The 24,259-nt window shown below is 40.9% G+C and overlaps 2 protein-coding genes across 8 annotated transcripts in view; one reads left to right on the top strand and one right to left on the bottom strand.

The window, feature by feature from the left end:
* PCCA (propionyl-CoA carboxylase subunit alpha) overlaps window positions 1-20,283 on the top strand; it is a 271,230-nt gene extending 250,947 nt beyond the window's left edge. For all 3 annotated transcript variants that reach the window (XR_014949358.1, XM_077781501.2, XM_021530256.3), the window contains 3 exons: window positions 4,303-4,443; window positions 16,585-16,662; window positions 19,939-20,283. Coding sequence is in view for 2 of the 3 variants with exons in the window: in XM_077781501.2 (XP_077637627.1) it covers window positions 4,303-4,443; window positions 16,585-16,662; window positions 19,939-20,007 (288 nt within the window). In the remaining variant the exon portion in view is untranslated. The remainder of the gene's footprint in view (window positions 1-4,302; window positions 4,444-16,584; window positions 16,663-19,938) is intronic.
* Window positions 20,026-24,259, bottom strand: part of GGACT (gamma-glutamylamine cyclotransferase) — a 28,997-nt gene continuing 24,763 nt past the window's right edge. For all 5 annotated transcript variants that reach the window (XM_021530252.4, XM_021530255.4, XM_085556946.1 and 2 more), the window contains one exon: window positions 20,026-23,325. In XM_021530252.4, coding sequence (XP_021385927.1) covers window positions 22,835-23,308 — 474 coding nt within the window. In that variant the 5' untranslated portion in view covers window positions 23,309-23,325 and the 3' untranslated portion in view covers window positions 20,026-22,834. The remainder of the gene's footprint in view (window positions 23,326-24,259) is intronic.

Here is a 24,259-nt window from a genome sequence, read left to right on the forward strand (position 1 = left end):
CGTTCCAAACCCGAGATTGTGAGGCTAGTGAAAATAATGAAGATGCAGAGCAGACAATTTCTCTACTGAAATCTGAGCTACGTAAGATTTTCACCCTTCTGACCACAGGAATGACAGACATTTGAAAAACATGGTTGAACACTTAGGTAAAGCATGCTGAAAATCCACATCTGGTCAGCAGTCCAAACACTAACGTAAGTAACATATGGGTAGTGATTACTCTATAAAATCTCCAATGGAGTTTGAACATTTACAGCTTCTGGGGACATGAGTTTCAAGTGTACAGGGAAGATCATATTTAATAAACTAATGTGAGCTGTAACAGAGTGCAATTTTGAACATTTAGGGAAGATTTGCAATATACTGATGTATACGGTAAGGGAACCATATCTGTGCAAACTACAGAACTTGTTTTTAAGCAAGATGGGGCAATATATGCCCTGGCCATTTTTTTGTAGCAGTCTGTACTGACTTGGGGGATCAATAGGGAATGTACTGACAAACATTCATAAAACCCAAGGTATAATTTTCACTGTATTTGCTTTCTTCTCCCCCACCCTGTATTGCTGTTACTGGACCTTTTTGTGTTATTTTTGTTATGGAGATTTGGTTGTAAGAGCTAGTTTTGCATTTTATATTAACATCCAATTCATTTAGCTAGAGAGGTAGGATGCTGTTGCCCTCAGAAAACTATTAAGTAACACTACTTTTTGCTACTATAATTTTTGTCAACTGACTGTGGACTCCTGTGGTCTGGTGGAAAAGAAATGCCTGTTTTGTGCCATCAAAAGCTGTATGGCTTCTTTTGGTGCTTCTTTATTGACTTCACTTTGGCCGACAGAACTGGGCTTTGAAACCCTGTGGAGTGGAGCAGTAGCTGGTGACAAGGTCTCATCAGCATGGATCTGATGGCTAGCAGATTTCCCTGCTCTCAGGGTCCACCTGCAATCTATTTATGACTCCAACGAATATTTCTTCTGGTTTAAGCCAGTGGAAACCTCCTGGTCCCTATTTATAACCCAAATTTAACAACCTTCCCCAATTTACGCCTCCTTCTTTCTCCCATCTCCTCCTCCTGAGCATAAAGGAAGAAAATCAGAACCTCCTCCGCACTTGGTTAGCAGCATATCAAAACTTCTGCTTCCTATGTTCAGCATTGTTCTTGCTAAATCAAAGGCATAGCAGCAGCGTTTGTCATGTAAGGAAAATATGTGGTATTTTCTTAATTGTCTTTGTTGTAGCAGCACTGGTGGGCATTATTTGACATGGTCTTCCAGAGAGTGCTGTGGCTCTCACTGAGCTGCAGCCGGGTTGGGTGAAGAGCACCCTGCACCCCACTCCACAACTCATCTCCAGGGAGAAGTAGCAGCACTACAAAGGGATATATTTATGCAGGTATTTAGTGGGGTCCAGCCAGCAGCCGAAATACATCAAAGGTAATTTTAGAGAAGGAACCTTTCTTTGCGCTATGTCTTTTTATATTCTGAAAGGTCATTTGTAAACCAACTGTGCCAAAAAAGGCCTTTCCCCAGAAGTTTACTGTTGTTATTTTTTACTTTTTGATTACAGTAACTTGCTTATCCCCCAAACAGACTAAAGAACAATAAACAAATACAAAAGGAAAAGGAACAGCTCATCAATAACAAAGACCTGCGTTTTAAAGCTTTGAGAGTACTGACTCTTACATCTCACTCCAAGCAAAGCAGGAGTCCTGCAGAGAAAGGAATCTAAAAGATATGAAAATTATAAAGATAGTAAAAACAATGTTTGGTAGGGATATTTTAGCTTGGTGTGGAGAACTGAGCTTTAAAGTGCAGCGTACTGAGGAATGTGTTTTTCCCCCACTGCTGAATGTTGTGAAGTGCATAGGGAATTCTGTATTTCAACCCCTGTGAAATACTGTAACCTAGATGAATGCAGAAGGTCTGGATTTCTCTTCAAGTTTAAATTTTGAAATTGGGCAGCTCAGAAGTGTTAATGTGGCTTAAAGAAACAAAATGGCATCTAAACCTAATCCTTTGAAATCATATCAAAATAGTGTCTTGCAAGAGGCAACAATGCAATCCACAAACATAACTTATTTCTGCGTTCTTCTCTTTTTTATTTCTTTTTTTAAAAATTTATTTTCAAACTCTGAATACAAAGAAGACACCAACCATGGATACTGAAACTGTGCAATTTGTTGTAATTATATTCCCCCCCATAGATTTAATGAAGGACTTTTAAGTACAATTTATCTTTGATAAATAGTCCCTCTACACAGAATGTTTATTAGATTGACAGCAGAATACACTCTGCAAGCTTTTTTCTTTGCCACTTATGACTCAGATGAATTTTAATAGGAGTAAAAAGCTTTTATTTGCACAGTAATTTCACTTAAGGATCATATCCTTCAGAAACTGGCAGACACTTGTATGTCTTGATTGCAAAACAGACACTCAAGAGTGAAGAAACATGCATAAGATGTTATTATTTGACTTGTCACACCGCTGCAATTCTATTTGCAGCTTATGTCAGCGATTCTCCTGTGGGCATCGCCCGGCCTGTCCCTGCAGCGCTGGCACACGTGCTCGGGCAAAGGGCTGCGGGCAGCCGGGAGAGGCTGCCCGTGGTGTGCGCTGGAAATCCGAGTGCCACAGCCCCAGTTGCCGTGATGGTGCCTGCCGGAGGCTTGGGGTTAAGGCTGCTTTCTGCACACAAAATGGGGCTGGTTTCCCCGTGCCACGGCAGCTGTGACCGAGGCACATGGCTGGGAACGCGTCCTCAGATCTTTGGGTGCCGCTTGCAGCTTCGGGAACATCGCGTTGTCTTACGCTGACTGGGGTGTGGTGTCAGGGTCGGTTCCTGAAACTATTTGCCTCTGTTTCCCGAGTGAATGGCTGCACTGTTCATCTCACAAGATGCTGTGTGTCCACACACCATTTATGGAGGATGATAATCCTCTGTTACGTTGTTTTAATTCGGCTGTGAAAGACGCATTTTAAAGATGTCACTGCAGAGTTAATCACCTTTTGCATGTATTTCTAAATGCCTTGTTCTGCTTCCTGCAGAAGCAGAAGGTAGAGTCCCCCTTTACCTTCGCCATAAGGATATCGGATTTTTTCTGTCCATGTGAAAATGAAAAGTAAAGACATTTTATTGTTAATAAAACAATAGCTAATTGTTTTGGAGGCAAACATACTGTTCCAAGCAAGGTGTTGAACTTTACATCAGCAAAATACGCATTTGAATTGTAAATGCCGTCCGTCGGATGCTTATTTTGAAAACCTTTGTTTAAATTATGGATGGAGCGCGGCGCTGGCCTGGGCTCGGTGCGCCCTGGCGAGGCGGGAGTGTCGCACAGAGACCTGCTGCCATCTACCGGCTCCGTGCGCTCCCGCCCGTCCGCCCGTCCGTCCGCCCGTCCGTCCGCCCGCCCGTCCGCCCGTCCGTCCGCCCGTCCGTCCGCCCGTCCGCCCGTCCGCCCGTCCGGCCGGCCCTCCGGCCGAGGGCAGCGAGCTCGCCAAGCAATGGCAAGACGTCAAAAAGAAAAGCGCTGGGGCTGAAATCACTTTAGGCAATATTTATACGCCTTCCGAAAGGTTTCGTTTAAAGGGATGCTCTCACCTGAGGGTCATCGTATTCCCCTCTGGTTTTAATTGCTGTAAAACATACTAGAGAAAACAGCACTCTCTCCAAACAGGTAAAGGCTGCTGAATGGGTTTTATTGCAGATAAAGCATATTCAATATAACGACGTTTGATTGTTCTGCTTATGCATGAAGAATCAGAATTGAAATTGAATTGCTAGGATTTAATTGTAAAATCCAAGGAAATTACTAACTTCAAACATTAAATTAATGGTAAATGTTTAAAAGGTGAACATAATGTTTAAAATCAGTCGTGTCACTGAAAGTCTGGCAGACTTTCCGAAAAGGTCAATTTCCAATTAATCACTGCATGGAAAAGAAATCCTCAATATTCTTTATCCACCAAAGATAATGTGCAGCACGCATTTTTGTTTTAAAATTTGAATCTCCCCTCTCTATCCCAGTTTTAAAATTAGTCTGACATCTCTTACTGTACTTGATTCTTTGGTTTTATGTGCACTTTGCTGCTGACTGGGGTTGCGTATTTTTCTTTCTACATTCTGAAAATGAAACTCTGAATAAAGATTTCAAGCAGTGTTTTTTAGACACTCCCATGAAGAACAGCTATTACATAAAAAATGTATTACATAAAATATGCCATAAAATAATGCAGGTTATTGACTGGAATTCACCAAGGTACAGTTTTCTAAACCAGTCCTCTTCCTATTCTTTAGTACAAATTGCAAATACTGACGAAGGTTGCTGCGGAGCTGAGCAAGTACATGCCAGAGAAAGCAGCAGAGGACACCTCCAGCATTTTGAGATCTCCCATGCCTGGAACAGTGGTGGCAGTTTCTGTTAAGCCTGGGGACACGGTAAGAAATGTGATCTATATATCTATGTTTTCATTATATATGCCACAGAAATTTCACCTTGGTGCAACTGAAACTACAGGTCACACGGTTTGATGTGGGCTTTTTTTTTTGTTGTCTTGGTTTTGTTTCTTTTTTTTTTTTCTTTTCTTTAATCACCTGTAAAATAAAGTGTGCTGAAGGATGTGTGCTGTTTTTAATTTGAATTTTTAAAACTAATAAGGAAAACCAATTAAAATTAAACTGGCTTGAAAAGAAAAAAAATCAGCCTGGTACAAGTTCACAGCAGAAACTCAAGGAGGTATCTTGGTTTTGTATCCCAAATACGTTGAGGGGCAGGATAGGTACAAGGGAGAAAATGGTGAGTAAATTCACATAAGTGTGTGTGTGTACTTGTCTGTCTGTCTGTCTATCTATCTCTCTCTATATAAAAGCTGTTAGTGCTAACAGGAGGAAATTCTTGATTTTCTGCCCTGAAGTAATAAAAATATTACTAGAAAAAAAAAGAGACACGGGACAGATATTTAACTTCGCCATTTTTTTGGTTTTGTTTAGTTTAAGAACCCCCTGTGTTATCATTTTGCAAGACACATGAGTTGGGAATTCTATGCTGGGAATTTCCAGGCTCAGGTAGTAGTCTTCCTGTCTTGCACAAGGAATAAACTTGCCATACAGAAGGGCAAGTGTTGTTGCTGGTCTGGGGATTTCCAATCCTTCTTATCTCACACTGAGTTGGACAAAAATTTTTGTCTTAAAGTTGTTTATAACCACTGACTTGAACTCAGCTTTATATGAAATTCTACCACATTGTATCATATGTTATTTCTTAGGTCGAGGCCCTTATCTCTCATAACCATTGGAAACAAGGTAGTGAGAGCAGATACAGGAGTATTTGAATCAGATAGTACATAATAATTTTAAAGTGCTGTCGTCAGTTAAGTGATGCCATAAACATGTATGTAGCACTTAGATACAAACAGAAGCTTCAGTCACAGGGGTCATAATTTATGGCAATGAAACCTAGATTTTCTTGAAAGATGATTCAAAAATGGGATCAAGACCTGAAATCTAAAATCAGCATTGCACTTATTAGGTGGCAGTCATCAAACATGCTGGCAAAGTGATACATTTGCTTACATTTTGCTATGATATTTTGGTTTTAAAATATATGATTGTTTCTGTCTGTGTACAGTGAAAACAGAGTCATCCTGTTAATGCAGAAGTTCTGTAGGTGCCAATGTTTGTAGTAATGAAATAAAGACATTTCAGAGGAAACAGATCTAAGTTAAGCTGGTAAGAAATTAGAAATTATTTTAGCTCTTCTACACTTATCTTTCTTATCTATGATCTATACATGCACAGACACAGTTCAGATACTTTAAAACAAAAGAACAGTATTCAATTAAAATTATTCTTTATGTCATTCTTTATAGACAGAAGAATCTTTCTTTGTCAAGGGCAAAACAAGCGGCTGAATGAGGAAGATAGTAAGCAAATACTTTTTGTGAAGAATTAAGGGAAACATTTTTAAGCCAAGGATTTTAAGACTTTAAAAATTTGTTAAATATTTATTTTTGAGAAGTTAATTCTAAATGTTACCAGCCTTCTTGCTGTGAATAATAGTTCTTGTTGTCTTGAAAGAATGCAATCAGTGGAGAAGGAGGCCAGAGCCTAAGGGATTTTAAGTAAATAAATAAATGAACCTCCCTCCACAAATCTACAAGTGGTGCTGTGCATCAGAGCACAAGTTGTTAAATAATGTGTGTGAGATTTCTTTTTTCCCTTCTTCTCTCCTGCATTTTTTTGCTGGAGGCACTGAGTGGCAGAGCATTTGAACAGCATAATCTGTGTTCTGCTGACCTGAACTTGTCATTGCTAATTGTGTGGCTTTAATTGCAAAATACACATTTGTGTTATTGAAAAGGGTTTAGCTTAAATCCTTCCTTTTCAGGACTAGTGTCAAAACGTTAAAAAAAAGCGAGCCAGCCAGCGAATGAGGGTAACATCAGCTATCGGCAGTGGATAAGCAGTGGGATGGTGGATTCAGATTACGCCTCTTGGCTGTCTGTCACAAAGCAGCTCGCCCACTACAGCTGCTGAAGGCATGATGGGCAGGGAGCTGTAGCTCCTTGATAAATACAGCTCTTTTTGTTGCACTGCTTGGGAAAAGTCTAATTTCTTAAGTGTGCTGGAGAAGTGGAATTTAAGTAGCTCCTATTCTGTGTGTTTGCCACTGGGTTTGGCAGCTCAGATGTGTGAAAACAGCACGGCTGAAAAATGGGAGAACACGAGGCGGTTGTCCATCGTTCTCCTCAGGTGTTGCTGCTGCTGGCAGTAAAGCTGTCAGGTTACAGCTACGCTGAGCCTGCTTGCCCTAAGCTGTGAGCTGTGCACCACGGTGTTGGTGCAGCACAGTCCTGTGCTCACAGAGACACTCTCAGAGCGGTCAGGAGCTGAGCTGTCATCCCCCCTTTCAGGTGTAACTTTACCAATGGGTCACCTCATCTTTGTCTGGCTGGCCCGCCAGGTGAGGCCCACGGCGTTTGTTAGTCCCTCTCCATGTAGCCAAATGAGGGGGCAGTGCTGATCTCTGGGTTAGTTTCCCCCACTCCATGTGTCATTGTTTTTACTTGAAGCATAGTGTTCTCTTTCGGCTGCTGTTGCTGAGAAATACTTTGGTCTGGTGAAGCCTGATAGAAGATTGTGTGAGCATCCTCTATCCAGCTGGTCCGATAAGCAGTTTTCAATTCATTTTTTGCCAAAAGATATTGCATATGCAAGGAATTTATTTTCTTTTGTCTGTAAGATGATCTGTAGATTTTAGTAACACAGTGGGGAAGTGCTGTTTGTCATTTAGAGAGAAGCAGAACTTGTGATCCTGCCAATTTCTTTAGGTTTTTAGTTACTTTCTACTTTCTTTATTTTCCTTCATGTGATCTGAAGACTGTAATTAGTTGTCACTCAGTTATTCCTGGAAGCACAATGAAGGCACTCAGAAGCAGAAAGCAACATAAACAATGAAACAGAAATCTGGCTGACTAGAAAGAAGGTTAATATTATTTAGGGAAAAAAGATTTAAATTTAGATTACATTCCTCATAACACAGTCCCATTAATATAGAAAATATATCCCTTATTGGGGAATGAGGGTGTTTGTGTATTTGTTTTGTAGTCGTTAATGATTGTGTGCCTTAGGATGTAATTTGGCTTTGGGAAAATTAATTACTTTTTGGCTCCTCATGGTGCTGTGGGCCAGAGAAACCACTGGACTTCAGGAGTTCAGGCGAGTAATTCACTCTGTTTTTGCTAACCCTGGGGGCAGCACGAGCCAGCCTTGGTAGCCCACAGCAGGATTTTTATGCCAGAGTGTGGAGATAGCACTGCACACATACTTATACTCTCACCACAGCTACCACAAAGACAGCACCACAAAAACTACTAAAGCTGCACAAATTCCTTTATTTACTGAGAGGACAGAACATGGGCAGATAGTTGAAAATACTTCTTCTTTGTGTTGAGTTGTTTGGCATGGTTTTTGTGCATGTAGGATTCTGTGCACTGAAAGAGCAGGAGTGGGGAAAGCTCTAGATCCTAATGGTTGCATAGGTAAAGCAGTGTTGTTGTTCCTAAAGCAAACACATCCAAAGTATTCCCACTACTGATTCCAAATTTGGTAGTCTGAACTGTCCACAGCAACAAAGAAAGATCTTAGCTGTCTTGATTGCCTTGCAGCCTTTGCTATATTTTCACCTATGAACATAGTTTTTGCTTTTTCATTTTTCTGTCTGTCAGGAATGCAAAGGTGTTTTTCTTTCAGTTGTATGTTTCTGTTGGTTGTTTTTCCTTTTTAATAACATTAGCCAGGACAGGTGTCATTACCAAGCTAAGCACTGGTCAATAAGCTAATGCCTAATACCTGGCAGCCTAAACCACTTCAATGATTCCCCCCAAAATTAAATATGTAAAAGGAAAGCACCTCTGAATAAACACTCCTGTGTTACTGAGTCTTTTAGGACTACAGCCAAAAGAAGAGGACGATTAATTATTTTCACTGAAGTTGCTAAATTGCCTCTCTTTCCAGGAGATTAATATTACTCCAGGTTTTGGAAGTTATCACCATTCAAGCCATTTTTAAAATGTACTCTTCTCATATAAAAATTCCTTATGATTTCAGCTAGTATAGCTATGGGCATTAATACTGCATGGGATTAATTTTTTTCCTATCAAAATGTCAGCTGTTAAATGTAGATACTAATTGTCTCAGTAATTTCAAAATGGGGTAACTTGAAGGCTACTTTTTTAGTTGTGTAACTTACAAAAGACACTACTGTGTTTCCACCTTTTAAAAATAATTAAATAAAAAAGTTTTAAACTGCATTCATCTTTCAGTTCAGCTTCATGCATTTTATTTCAATTTCTCTTGTTACTATTTAGAAGAATAGTTTTTAAGAAAATCTTTATTCATGTTTTTCCATCTCACAACCCTTGGGAAGCTTTTACTATGAGAAAATATGTTTTGTTTGACCTCTACTGCTGAAATGCTCACTACTAAAAGGCAAAACAAAAGAGCTTTCTAAATTCTGTTTGTCACTACTTCATTAATTCATGTGAAAGAAAAGGTGAATTTTTAACCTTACCTGTTGCCACCAGGAAGTTGTGTGTTGTTTAAAGTTGTATTTGTCATTCAGACCTGAAAATCTTAAAAAAACCCTATCTTTTTAAATCTTATACTACCTGGAATTTATAGCAGAGAAACAACATCCAGGGTAAAACAGTAAAAATGCATTTGCTTAAGTTTCACATTCCATTTGGATAAATATGGTAACAGTAATGTAGTAACATATACTACTTATCTCTTGTGTATGAACATTTTCAAATACCACTTTTCTCTTGTGTATGAATGTTTTTTTCTTTTGCTGTCTTTTCTTTTTCTTTCCCTTTCCCTCCTTTCCTCGCTTCTGTTCTTCAGAGCATATAAAAACTCCACTTGTCAGTTGAAGGGAATTTGCAAACTTGACAAAATGTGGTCACAAACCTTACATAGTTTTTATGATTCTATGTATTTGACAATTTTCTTGGGGTTTATCTTTTGGGGGAAAAACCCCTGTTGGTAAACAGGAAATGTTCATGGTTGTATAATATCCAGAGTAAAAGTAAATAAATATTTCACCATTCTTATTACATAGGGCCACAAGTAATAATTGTAGTTACATTGAAAAAAAATTAACTATAATATTTCATAGTGTCATTTTTTTTATATTTTACTTGAAAAGATTTTGCTATATATTTTATGCAATTGCACAGTCTGACATTAATGTTCCAGTACGGTGTAATTAAGAAGGAAACCCTATTATGATAAGTTAGAAATAGTCAATACTATTAGAGTTTCCACCTAGGAGAAAAAATGTTAGCAATCCTTTGAGATGAATTCATACAATTTTTTAAATTATTATTGTGGTGTGCTTTGCCTTTTCAAGTAATAAGCAACTTTTTAGCTGTTACTAAAAAAGTTGACTGTTACAGATTAGGCTGAGTTAGCAGAAGAATAGCCCCAGAAGTGCTCTGCCTGAATATCACTTGCCCAGCAGCCTGGGGTGGCACAGGCAGTTGGGGCAGTGTGTTTTGGATAAGTGGGAGTGCAATGGCCAGTGCTGATTGCTGTCAGGGGGACATCAGTGACCTTCAGTCAGAGGTCAGAAGATGTGGGATGTGCTGTGTTCAGCTTTATTCATTAAAGGAGTATGGCAAAAAAAGTTTAGTAATGATTCGTCAAGTACTATTAATTGCTGCTAATTATATTTGCAGTTCTGTAGCTCTGGTTTCAAAGTTAATTTGGAAAAAAGAGAAAACTTGCACTAATTATTTTACATGGTAATGGACAATGCCAAGGAATTGCTTATCCAATTCCTCTTGATTTGTTTTCTTGTTGGATGCTGGCTGCCAATAAATTAGAGAGAAAAAAAAATCTGGGAAGGGAATGATACCAGCATGGACTAAGTTTAAACAAATAAACAAACAGAATTCCTGGTATCTTCATAAACAGTGAATGCATACTTAATTCATGGCTCAGAGATTTTGCACAAGCATAAAGGAGGTCATGTTTGCAGTTATTTTGCAGAAGGCTACAAGAGAGGATAACTTTCTTTCATATAGCACTATCTTGCATTGTCCCTTTTCACTTAAAAGGCTCAACAGGGACTTAAGCTGCAGAATAGTGGAAACTGTGAGTGATGTTTACTGGTGTCTTCCCAAAGATGAGGAAGGAGATACCAATAAAATACAACCCTCACTTCACTTCTTACCAAATCTAAGCTCGTATTTGCTTCGGGCTGTCATTGTTTTTTTCCACTTCAGCTCCAAGAGCCTTAAAAATGTTCCGCATCAGAGCACCTGTGTTCTAAATATAATGGTCTTAAAAATGTAATTGAGGGATTTTCACTTTTGTAGGCAAATCAGCAGGGTTGATATTGATCCGTCTTTTTAGGGAGCCACAGTGCACCAGAAGGTGATACTGTAGAGGGCCCCGTAAACCCTCGGAGCCTTCTGTCTAATTTGGCAGAAAAACACAGAATGTCGGACAACAAAAGAACGATCCGATTCCGTAAGAAATCTTCATCCCTCCCACCTCCTTTTCACAAGATAAAAAAAAAAGAGACTTAATTTTTTCAGCTGCACACAATGATTTGGTGTTCACTCTTGCATTGAAACAGTTGCTGTCAAAACAGGCAGGAAACAGTTTTCTTTTAATTGCTGAAATCATTCGGAAGTGCTTCATGCACGGCTTCTATACAGCAGATGCTGTGCATTAATTGGCCTGTGTAGGGCTGACCCAGGGTTCCTTGCAGCGGGCCCAATTTTAGGCAAAGAGTTTAAATAGCTTATTTTTTATTTTGTATAACCTGGTGAACGTTATGAGCGCGCCTGCATGTGGGGTATTTCATGGTCTGCAGTTTCTAATGTCATGTGGGTTTCAAAACCTGTGCGTCTCTGGTAATGTACTAGCAGCAGGTAAGCTCTAAATACCATCCATCAGGAGCTAATTTTTTATCCAGATACTCCAATGACTGATGAACCTGTCTTTTGTATGAATGTTCAGCACAGGAGAAAGCCATATGCCCCTGGCACTGGTTCCTATGCATTCTTTACAGTTCGTAGGGAGGAGATTAAGGGAAAAACAAACCCTTACATTTACATGCCTTTCATTTATTTAGCAGTTAGCACTTTCTAAAATAGCTTTATTTATTTTTTTTTAACAGTGAAAAGAGATTTAGGTCTTTTAAAGCGATCTGACTACCACTACTCATTTTCCTTATCAGGAATATTACTGCACACCCTTAATAGGGAACCTTGTTTTGCTACTCCCCGTCTGTTCAAAACAGACCTTAGCCCATTAGAAGGTCCTCCCTTGTGTGGGAAGACCACAGCTGTTACTGTAAATCTCATCCAGTAACTGTATCACCCCCATTTTGTGGCTCTGAAGGATGAAATTGAGAAATGGAATACTGTGCAGTCATCCTTTACATCTCCAATTTTAGGCCTTTGCACATCATTTTCATGCTTTTATTCCAAATCAAACAACATTAGTGAGCAACACCAGTCTGTGCTAAATGCCTGGTGTCTAAGCAGCACCTATAATCTTTGTTTTTTGGAGAATTTAGGATTGGGAGGCAAGATGGGGTTTTATTGTTGGTGGGTTTTTTAAATTTTATTTTTTTAATAAATAAACTCTTCTCTCCTTTCTCACCCACCCAATCTTTCCCACTCCCCAGAGTTTGTCAGAAGCAGAAATCCAGATGGTAGTGAGGTGCCTAAGATGGAGGATGCTCTACTACGCCTCTAAAGAGGAAGTGGGAGCTCAGCATGGCTTACAAACACAACTTTAAAAAGGCTTCTGTTTCTTTAAATCCTTCTGAATAAAGTGGATCTAACTTCTTGTGAAGGATATTGAGGGCTTTAATCAGAAATAAGAAGTGGTTTAAATCATTAGCACAACAAAGCAAACTATAAGCTTGAAGATAAAAGTCTCAGGGGAAAGAGTCCTCTGAAAATAAATGGGACTTGATAGATTTCCATATCATTTATAACTTCCCTTAATTACACTTGGAAGACTTGCCAGTAAAACTGGAAAATTGGCAGCCTATATCCATTATAGTAATTTTGCCGACCATGGCAAGCAGCTGGCTTTACTGGATTTTATTTCCCATCACTCACAATTAATCATCAGCTGGAGATGTCTGAAACTCCTCAAAACGTAGCAATACTGTGTGACATTCAGGCCTCCTTAAAATGCTGAAATCTGCTGAGTAAATGGGCCGAGTTCCCCTTCCAGCGAACTCATTTTGGTGCGAGGCAGGCTGCCGGTTAATGAGTGCCACTTCGATAATCGGATGCGAATGTGAACCCTGACCTCACGTCAAAGGAGAGGACGCAGCAAGCTGGATAAAAGATCGGGGATTCAGATCTGCAAACTTTACACCAATTAGACAGAGAGCGGGGAAATACATCAGCGCCCATTGGGTTTATCAGAAAGACTTGTGGGGCTTGTGACCATTTTGTAAGCCTAACATGGGAGACGTCCTGTCACAATCATTAAGTCTTTATCCCGTGACACACCAAAGTCTGCAGAAAGTGTACCATATTCACAAGGATCCCGTGGCAGCGTGCCCTCGGGTGTGCGCCGTCTTTTTGTGCTCCTGAGCTTTAAAGAGCCCCATCTCTGAGTGCAGGCAGTCTTTGTGGTCCTCACGTAGGTGCAACGGGAGCAGGTCGGCGTTGCTGCTTCTCACATTCTGCTTCCACCCTGTGGCGTGAGTTGCTTGGTTGGGAAATGACCGGAGACAGTTCCCTGTCCTGTGTGTAACCTTTTGGCCAGCAGAGAGAACAACCACCGTGCAGTCCCTGAGTGGCTCAAACAGCACCATTGACTGGTCCCAAATTCACATTACAATTGTTAGCAGCATCGAGATGTTAAATACCCTCCTCTTCAATGATCTTTTTTCTTCTTTTTTTTTTTTCTTTCTTTCTCTTTTCTGTTTCTTTTTCTTTTTCACTCTTTGAACTGTACCATGCAGAAATAAACTGCTAAAATAAAGACTGCAGGTCTAGCAGTTAACCACTCATTTATTTTGATAGACCAAGAAACGTAAAGGTCGATTTGTCTGTAGTGTAACTCTGTGAAAAAGATACCTGAGATTAATTTCTTTTAAGAAAAGGAGCCCTTTTACTTTACTTGGTTAAAAGAAATGAGATTTTTATTTTGTTTGATTTTAGTTGCTTGTTTTGACAGATTTGGGTCATCACTGAGACCTCTCTAAATGGAAATGTAAAGATGGTGGTTTTCACTGGTTTACCATCCACTGAAAGAAAATTATACGATGAAAATACAGCATTAAAAATGATCCAGATAAATCCTTAAATAAGTTAGACAGCAAGAACTTGTACACATCTCTGCAGTTTTCATTTGCAGGCTAAATAACAGGCAAAATGAAATGTGCAATTATAGAATGAAACAAATTGGACAATGCCCAAGACTGAAAAAGAGGAAAGAGAGATACAAGTGCCTAATTTTAGGATTTGTCGTTTTTCAACACAATGAGTGGAGCTGTAAAGGTTTAACACAAGAACAGTAATTAAACTTCTGTGCTTAAGTGACACTTGCGCCAAGATAATTTTCAACAAATTGTACGTCATCAAAAGTACTGATACGGCATTTTCACATGTGGTACCTGCTAAAAGTGCCTCCTTCCTTTCAAATTGATAAGACTAGATGTTAACTGGATACTTCAACTATAAGTTTTGTGCTTTGAGGGGGTTATTTCCTTCCTAGACACTGCGTTCTTTGTCATCAACCCCAGCATGTATTATATAAACCACAAAAACTTTGATTTTGGGAAAGAGGGGAAACTGAGAAGAAATTCAGATTAAGGGATATTTCCATCCCACAATCACTAATACTTCCTGCAATTTTAGCACCATACTTTAGATCTACTGAGACAATTCCTTACTTTTCCCATAGATGTGTTTCCAGAACTCTGTTTAGATAATTGCTGACTGGTTAATTTGCACACCATCCTCCTGATGAAGCCATGTTACAGTTAAATGTAACTGCTCTAGGAGAGAGTTTCTTATGGCCTTGTAATTAGGCCACTGAATTCAGGTCTGCTGTCCTTAGCATCTCAGTCTTTGACAACCTCTAGAAACCTGTGCTCTTGGCTCTCTGATAGCAGAGCTTAACCTGAGGGTGGCAAAGTTGTTTCTGAAATGCATATTTTAATAATAGCATTATTTTAAAAACCCCTCTTCCAACAAACTTTCTTGCCTGGTTTTTTTTCCTTTCTCTTTGAATCCAAAGTAGATATTCATTACTTCCTCATAACCTCAGAAATGTTCGGAAAGTTAAGAGCAGATGGAAGAAAAGTAATGAGGTAGGAAAAGGAGAGGAAAAGAAGAAAGGAAAGGAAGAGTGAGCTGCTGGGACAAGGCTATGGGCAGAGCAGCAGGTGTGGAAGGAAGGAGACAAAAGACAGGGAAAGGGAATAGAGGGGAAATAACAAGTCTTTGATACTATTCACCAAATTGGACACTTGCTAATGACTTAACTGCTTGCCTGAAACTCAGGATGGAATTTCCGCAAGGTAAGTGTTGGGTTTTGGTTATTCTTTGTATCCAGTTAGTACACCATATTCCCATAGCAAATGCTTTCCATATTTACCCTCCAAAACCTCTCATACTGTTGTTGCCAATCTGTTGGAGAAAGAGTGTGTAAGCCTTTTAATATAATGCGTTTTGTTTTGTTTTGCTCAGAATTCATAGGCAGATATCAGTGTTATTTAGTCAGTTAGTGAAAAAATAGCTTTACTTAAATTTTTGGAATGTTCTTCATGCAATGTACATTTGATCTCTGACTTCACATCTGCCTGTTAGTATATTCCTCCCAAGTGGTACACACTTGTTCTTAAATATGTAGTATTCATTTTATATATAATTAGAGAAATATATGTATGTTTATATATAAACAAACATTTTGTTGGCACTGGCACATACAACAGTGCATAAACCAGATTTCTGCAGGTTTCAGATTACCCAGTTTCATGAAACTGGGACATCAGAGACAAAAGCCCCCCGAACTTGCTGACATAATGAGGGAATAGCAGACTCCATCTGCAAAAGAGCCCAGTGAAAGGACTTGCAGTGGGCACTTGGAACCAGGCATCCCATAGGAGTGTACAGGTCCTACATCCTGGCATGTAGGTCCTGGCACCCTTCCTCTCTGGCATGCAACATCTTTGGGGAATGACCAGCCAATTGCTGGGTTACACTGGGTAAATTCCAAATGCCTTGTTTAGCCTCCAGAGCCTCTGTCAAGCCTTGCTTCCTCTGTGCAAGGTGGTTCAAGACAGTGGAGGGAGGATCTGACTGGGAGGCACAGGGAGCCCAGCAGAGCAGCCCAGTGGGGTCCTAGTGACCTTGAGCTTGCACATGCCTGCTAGCAGGGCACAAACAAACAGAAAGAGGAAACCTCAGGGTTTCCTATGAAGAGCTCTGAGCTGTGGTGAAAGTGATGCATTTGTTTCCACGGTGCCTCCCCTGTGGATGGGAGCTGGTGGCTCCTCACTGATGGGCTTCTTTCTGTCAGTCCAAAGTCATCAGCCACCACCAGAGGCTGCCAGAGATGTCACGTTCTCCTCAGCATCAGCCCACTGGGTGCTGCTGGACCTTCCAGCCCAAGCTCCCCCGGATGCCTGCCAAGGAGGCTTCTGAATCAGTATGAGTATCTGTGGGCCCTGCGCCAGGGAAGCAAAGCAGAAGTTCCCTGGCTAAAAATGTACAAATTAGATTTTGCTCTGCATTTAATTGATGTTGAACTGTGGTGAACTGTGAAATCTGAAGCTGAATGGATGGGAGAGGAGCCTTTCAGGTTTGCCTGGGGTAATAGTTTTAAGCAGCTGAATTTTTTTCCCCTTATTTTGTTGCCAGTTTTGTGATTGCCATTTGTGTTGTGACTGTGTAACTGGCTGACTTGACTTGTGTCATGAAAGTCTTTATAACATTTAATGAAATAATCCTTTTATTTTCCATAAGAATCATCATACTTAGAACATTTCAAATCATCTATTCTCATTTTGTACTGCTTGAATTTCATCAGGTTTCGGAAGGTCAAGAAATTTGTGTAATTGAAGCAATGAAAATGCAGAACAGTATGATTGCTGCTAAAACAGGCAAGGTAAGCCACCTTAGGTCACTTAAAACCATATGCAACTAGTCAACAGGATAGAATTTAAAAAGGAAAAAAGGAGGATTCTGGTTGTTAAGGAATTAAGTCTGATTGTTGTAAGTCTTTCAAAGTGAGGTGTCTTTAATTTTGTTACATTTGCATCTGCTGTGAATGCTGTTAAGTAGTTCCGAGCCTTAGATAGCACAGCAGGAAATAGTTTTACTGGCTTCAGAAATTCATATAACTCTTTCTCCTAAATTATTTGTTTTCTGTGATGTTACAATGCCGAGTTGAATTGAAAGGTGTTGCAGACCATTTCTCCAAATTTCATCTTTCCAGAGAAGAGAGATCTCTTTGCCAGTTAATTATTTAATGGCAAATTATTTGTTATTTAAAAAAAAAAAACAACCACCCAGAACAAGGCATAGAAAGTGCTTTTGCAGGAGGGAGAAAACAGCAATTTTTAAATTATTGTGACTGTTAAGTATCAAGCCTAGATCTGCACATTTGTTAAGCTTTGCAAGGCTATGCATTAGACTGTCCTGCTTCTGAGGGGTCAGCATTGCAGCCCTGGAGCTGGGACTTTGCTGCAGTGTAGGACGTGCTAAAACCAGCACTCTGGGTAAGGAGCTGGTTAAGCTTATATGACAAGAGCATGCACTAAACCCAAGTTGGTCTCAGGACTGTCAGACCTCAGACTGAGACTTCAGAGCATCCCTGTGCCAGATTACAATTTACAGCCTGAAGCAATCACCTAGTCATGGGCCCCAGAGCCATCCTTTCTAATGGGAGAGCATAGCGTGGATCTGGATGATACATCCTCCTCTACTGCTGATTTCCTAACCTGCTCTAGCCCATTTCTGCCTGGGGTCAAGCCCCTCTGCTCTCTGAGGCACAAAGCCCAGGGCAGGAGCCTTCAGCCCGCATGGAGGCAGCAGGGAGCCTGACTGTGGGCAGGGATGGGGTTTGCCACTGGCAAGGTTCACCGAGATCTCAGGATGGCTCTCAATGCCAAGGACTGTTTGTGTGTTTACGAGAAAGGCTTTTTTGGCACAGCTCTAAAATTGTCACCCAGGCTGGGTCCCAGACTTGCCTCTTCCAGTGCATCCAGTGCAAAATTGGGTCTCAAGAGAAAAAAATACTGAGAGGAGTATGTTCCCGTTCCTTTTGCTCTGACATTGCCACTATTATTTTATTTCATGCATTAATTTCTTTATAATTTATTTTTCTCACTTGATTAATATTTCCAAGCATTTAGTTTTTCATCTGCCATTATTTAACCCCTTATTGCTGCTCTTTGCATCCACTGGTTTTAACTAGTATTTGTAATTAAAATGCCATTCCCTCTCCCACCCACCCTATTTATTTTTCACTTTAACCTTCCCTTTCCCACCCAGGTGTTTCTGCAATCCATGGGTCTGTTCCTTACCATCCTGCTTGTACTTCTCCTAATAATAAATATTTCCCACTCACTCAGTATAGATGCCACATAAAACCTGTTTTTGGTTTATTAATCCTCCAAAGGAGGACGTGAAAGGTGCACAGGCCATTCAGGGCCTCCTGTGTGCCTTGCAGTGTCCCCTTGGTGCACCCATTTTAATAACAAGTGTGTGTTTTGACCTTTAGAATGTTAAGAATTTGAATAAGCACAAAGGTTTTGGGCTATGTGGAAATGAAGCTGCTAAACAGAATTCTTCCTGTTCTGCAGTGCAAAGTCATGGCTCTGAGTGCTAAGATAACTTGGCCTCTCCACAGGAATGGGATGTTTGGCACAGGCTATTAGTCCATGTTTTGATGCCTTGAAACTGTTTTGAAACTCAGTTCATTTGTCTTCAGCTGGAAGACATTCACATTTTCATTCCTGACTTGAATTCCTTTTCTGTATCAAACCCCATCTTCCTGTTTGTAATTGTGAGAAAAGTGGCTTGTTTTTATCTACTTTGAGTTTACTCCAGCTGCAGGTGGTTTAAAAATGAGAGAAAGCTGGAGATGAGCTGGCGAGCCTCCTGGCTTCTCCAGGACAGCTGCGCCTGGGTCAGCACAAGGAGCCGGCCCCGCTGCACGGCAGAAATTGCTGGGGAGCTTGAAGCACTGGTTAGCTCCGGTGTTTGCTGAACCTTGGCTTTGTAGAAAAAGAAAAGCAAGGGGTAGAATGTTTTTCACACTGCTTTCATCTCCTAGAAGATTGAGGCTCAGCAATTGGGTATGCTGCCCAGCTACCGATTTGAAATGAAGCCCTTGTTTGTACGTATCACGCTGTCTTTGCCGTGCTCAGCATCATTGCTGGAGCAGCGCTGTGAGTGTGCCTGTGCTACAGAGATCTGCTCACATGGCTTCAGACTGTCCAACACGGATGTGGGCAACAGTGTGTCCATCAGAGCTTGGTACTTGGGTATGCTGTGCATTTCCTTCAGGAGGCCAGGGCAGTGTCTGGATGATTAAAATGAGCTATTTGCTCAACAAGGATTTGGGCATGTCAGTGTGAGCTCTGAATTAATACTGGAAACAAACTCTATACAGCTTCAAGTATTTTTTATTGCTTCATGTGCTGAAAGGGAATGCAAACATGTTGCAACCTTTTATAGAGGAAATGAGGGACTAGTGTAAGAGGTTTGTGTTTTAAATTTCAGGAATCTGCATGGGAGTATGTAATTAATCTACAGATACAGTTGCAATTAATTGACAGCCCTTTGCCAAGTTCAGTTCTGTTAAGGGATCCAAATTCAGATTTGAATCATCTATCCCAACTCTCTGGAGATTGAGAGAAACTCACTTCATTGCTGCAATTCCAAAATTCTGCTGTATTTGAAAACTGTAATTAAAGAAATGGTGAAATATTTCATTGCAACATGCCAACATGAGTATTGAAGAATCAGCCTGTCCTCTCTCTATTTAAAACAAATAAACGGTGGTGCAACAAGATGAAAAAAGTGCATTTTAATTTAAAAAAGTGACATCTCTATCTGACATTCATGTCTTCAAGTATCTCTGTTGCAAGCAAACCAGTTAATGGTAGGTGCCTGAATACCCTGATGGGGCTGGACACCATTTGTCAAGCACTGGTACTCAAAATTCAGCTAGGCTCTGAGCACTGGAGGTCGAGCACTCAACATCTTGTGGTCCTTGCAGCACAGGTCAATCTGTGTCCCTGGAGTCTCTTCAGGCTGCACAGCGGCCATCACCCTGTGCATGCAGACAGGAGTGCTCTGTGCAATACAAACCATGTCTGCCAAGCCATTTATTTTATTGAGGAAGGGTTTAAATTCTGCTGTTTCTGTACCCTAGGTAAAAGCTGTGCACTGCAAAGCTGGTGACACCGTTGGAGAAGAAGATCTGCTGGTGGAACTGGAATAAACGGTTGCCTCCACACTGTTGAATTAACTAAGCCTTTATTATTTTTATCTGTAAAGTAATATTAAGACAATTCAACACAGAAAACAGACAGTACTATGCACAAGATTTTATACAAGCATATTTACTGTATCAATGGTTAAGACAGCAAACACAGATGTTAAATCTTGGCAACAGATCCCAGATTTTTACTTCCAGAAATACTTGTACATAACCTTTGTAATGCTTTGATTTTTCAGGATCAAATAAAATCAATAAAATACCATTTCTGCTTCGAAACAGGAAAAGCCTCTTTTTTTTTTTTAAAAAAAAGAAAACACAACAAAAGCCAAAATCTGATTTGTCTTCTCCACAGCAATGTCCCTGGTTTGAGGCCCCAGCCAGGCTGTACTGAATGGCTGGCAAGAATGAAAAATTAACCACTGAGCAAACTGAGCAGTTCTCCTTTATGTAAGTGCTGCACAAGTTCAACCAATGGCTTAAATTCTGATCAGATTTATTTTGAATTAGGATATATATTTATTGAATTACTACTTATTAACTAATAATAAATTATTACAGAATTACTTATATTATAAATACTTATATATTATTGTATTTTTAATGCTTTGTATAAATTAGATTTAAATTACCACTTAGAGGCTTTATTTTGCTAGTGCAGATATTTGTCATGTATTTTCTTTTAAAGTTGTGAGGGAATTGTCTTCTTTTATTCAAACTCCATACTCAGTTTCCCCACCCATATCTTCTTGATACTGATTACTGGATGCCTTTAGAGAAGGAGCTGGCACTGCTCTCAGAGGTCTTTAGCTGCCCCAAGGTACTGCTGAGAGCACGTGTTGTCCCTCACACCAGGCCTCCTCCTGAATGCTAGGAAAGGGAGACAAAGGGACCTTGACCACTGCTCCAGAGTGTAGCAGGCCTGCTCTCATTTTCTTGCCCAGGATGTGCAGAGTCCTGCTACTTCCCAGAAAGAAACCCTGTGGCCAGAGGTGCCTAGGCCCTTTACTGGAAGGTGAAGGGTGAAAACAATTGGTAACAGGGCTGGTGACTCATGTTCAACCAGGAAAATTTGATTCTGCTTGAAACTTCTGACTGAAGAGGCATTCTTCCTGTTATTGAGACACTGCTAATTATCTACATCACATGGCCGAGGGGGAATATGTAGTCCAGGGAACTGCTTAGGAACTAGTTTATAAAACTCCTCAAGATGAGTAAGGAGAGTGTTTGGATAGTACCTGCCTTCCAGGAAAATTAATACTTTTGCAGTTGGAAAACCTGAGGCAGAGACCCTGCAGATCTCATTACAAGTCTCCTTACTGCTGTCTTACCCCTTCCCAAAGGAGCACAGTTCAGCCTCTGCAGGTCGCCCTAAACAGACAAGGACTGTAAAGAGACACAAGTATTCTACTAGCAAGTTCGTTGTTTTGCTTATTGCAGCAACATAAAAGCTTTTCTAAGTGAGATACAGCAGTGCCTACCTACTACTGATAAAGTTTAGGCTGATTCCCTACCCCAGGTCTCCTCTGGCCATCACAGGGCTACTGGCAGTGAAGCAAAAGTACAGTATTGTTCTTAATTGTATCCTTGCTGCATTTGATAGTACTTTGGCTCATATGGCATACAATGCCTGCTCCCATCCCTTTGTCAGCTTTACAATCCAACTGTACCAAACATTGCAGCTGAAGGAAAATATAAGGCACAGGAGTGTAACAACAGAAAGCCACGGTTTTCCCAGATTGTACAGAAACCAGCACAGTTGGTTGGGTCAGGGGGACAATAGTCTTCTTTACATATTTTTACATATTTTTCCCCATTTAAATGTTGCAATAATCACAATACAGGTCCTTTGGATATTTTTATAATGTATATAAATGTTTTTCCCCCATTAGGAAACTCAGTTTGCATATGGTTGCAAGTTCTGCATTAAAATGCTTGGCAAAAAGAAACCTTGACAGTAAGTGCTCACAATGGCTCCAGTGTAGATTTGCTTCTCGTGGTCCCCAACAGTCCCCAAAACAGATACACACACACAGAGGAACACAAACACACCCCCCTTCCCCAAATCCTACAGTCACACAGTGAACAGAAGCAGAACCCAAAATGTAAAATTAAAAATACAGTTTTAAATGTAACTCTTTTATATTCTCTCAGTATTTCTTGACAGTGCCTTTTAAAACTAAACAAGGTTTAAAAATACACCTTTCCAGTTCAGAAAAAAACCCATTGCAATGCAGAGTAAGAATAATCTTTATATTTTCTCCAGCAACTTCCTATTTGTCTAGAAGCACCAAGTTATCTGATCAACTTTCCCTGTTTACATGCAGTAGCCTACTGAACCCATTACAAGTCAATATCAATAGGAGTCGTGCTTTACTTTCAGACATTTAAATTAGTTTCAGATATTAGTGCAAGAAAATTTGTCAATTCAGGGAAAAAAAAAAATTCATTCCTCTGCCTTTCACTGACCTCCATTATTATGAAATTATTATGAAATGGTCCATTTCACTGGACCATTATTATGCACCAAGGGGGATGTTGAGGGAATACTTAGACCCCATACCCGATGTGCACATACAGTTATTTTACACCTGGTGCAAACCCAGCAACCTGCAGCAGGCTGGGAAGGCCAGGACGACACTGACTGCCTTGGGAGGAGTCTGCAGCTCTGGGTCTACAGAACTTCAACACTAGCACCGAGGCTCCTGGGTTGGGAAGGTTACAAGAGCTCCTGCATTTTAATAACAAGGTATTACAGCTTTCCTGGAAAGGTTACCGAGCAACACCTGCTTAGCACTATGTCTTCGGCCAGGCCGCGTCGCCTCCGTTTCTATTCCCGGCTTTCCCGTAGGACGTAGGCGAGGCCGTGTTTCCCCGAGGAGTCGTAACTGTCATGGTAGGGGAGCCCGACCCACTCGGGCGGGTAGGTGGCCGTGCTGTACACGAAGCACTCCAGGACGCCATCGGCCGCTGCCCGCGCCTCTCCCGCGCCGCCCTTCCCTTCCCACTCCACCACTTGGATCCTCATCAGGGTGCGCTGGTACATGTCTGGGCAGCCTTCGAACTCATCCAGGAACTGCAGCATCTGCTCATCGACAGAGTAAATCTCCCCGGCAATGTGGTGGCCTGTCCCTGGGATGTTCAGCATGTAAGGAATATTGTATTTCCCTGCAATTACCAGCGGATACTTCTCCACCGTGTGGCCCCTTCCTTGGAATTTTGCTAGGCCTTTGGCTGTGTTGATCATGTGCTTGTAGTTGGGCTGGCCCTTCTTGAGTGTGCCGTAGACGAAGACACGGGCCATTGTACTTGCAAAAGCAGCTGAAAGACAAAGAGGTACGTTACCCACAGGGCCAGTGCCCTGGAGAGCCACGGCCCTGCCAAGGCACCTCCTCCACAAAAGGCTGTTCCAGCACGTGCAAAAGTGGTCTCATAATCCTATACCACATTTAAGTATGCTACTCAATTCAAGTGTCTTAAACTTTTCAGACAACTGCATCAGTCACAACCAGGAAAAAGTCAGCCTTTTTCAGTCCTATGCTGTAACCAAATTACATTCTCTAAGGAATCCTAAACATCAACTAACACATCCCTAACCCCGAGGAAAAACTCTAAATCGTTCTTAATTTTTCTCTCTCTCACCATTATGGGAGGTGTGCTGCAGTAAGTGTGTGGTGTCATGCTCAGTGACTCCCCAAAAGCAAGTGTAACCTGGTGTGGAGTCATCTCATGGATGTGCTGGTGGATTTGCAATAATGCCAGCGCTGAAGTCCTGCTTGCTGAGTGACAGACAAATGCTGAACAGCAAGCTGTGGGGCCAAGGGAGAAACTGGAAGCCAGGGCTGCTGGCAGAGAAGCCAGGTAAAGCCGTGTTCCTCCTCTCTTCCCCAGGCAGACACCCCAAAGTGTTAAATCACTTCAAGTATAGTTTGAGGGGGTAGCTGGTCTGCACGTGTGAGCCTCCTCTTGAAAACAGACCCTGAATGACCGTTTGTTGTACCTGTGAGCATGAAACACTCAAAATTGGTTTAAATGGGATAAAAGACTGGCTTTACTGAAACATAACAGGGGGGAAAGGTACCTTCATAGTTCCTGCATTATTTTTTCATGCTGTGCTGTGTTTGTCCTCCATCATTTCTGTAGGGTAGAAGCAGTTCTTGCACTGTGATGTTTTCCCACATTTTACCTGTGGTCACTGACTGGGCAGAGCCTGCCTCATGCACAGTCATCTGGCTGGACTAGACACCCAACATCA

Source organism: Lonchura striata, chromosome 1 (assembly GCF_050655825.1).
Source record: "Lonchura striata isolate lonStrDom1 chromosome 1, ASM5065582v1, whole genome shotgun sequence".
Lineage (NCBI taxonomy): Eukaryota > Metazoa > Chordata > Aves > Passeriformes > Estrildidae > Lonchura > Lonchura striata.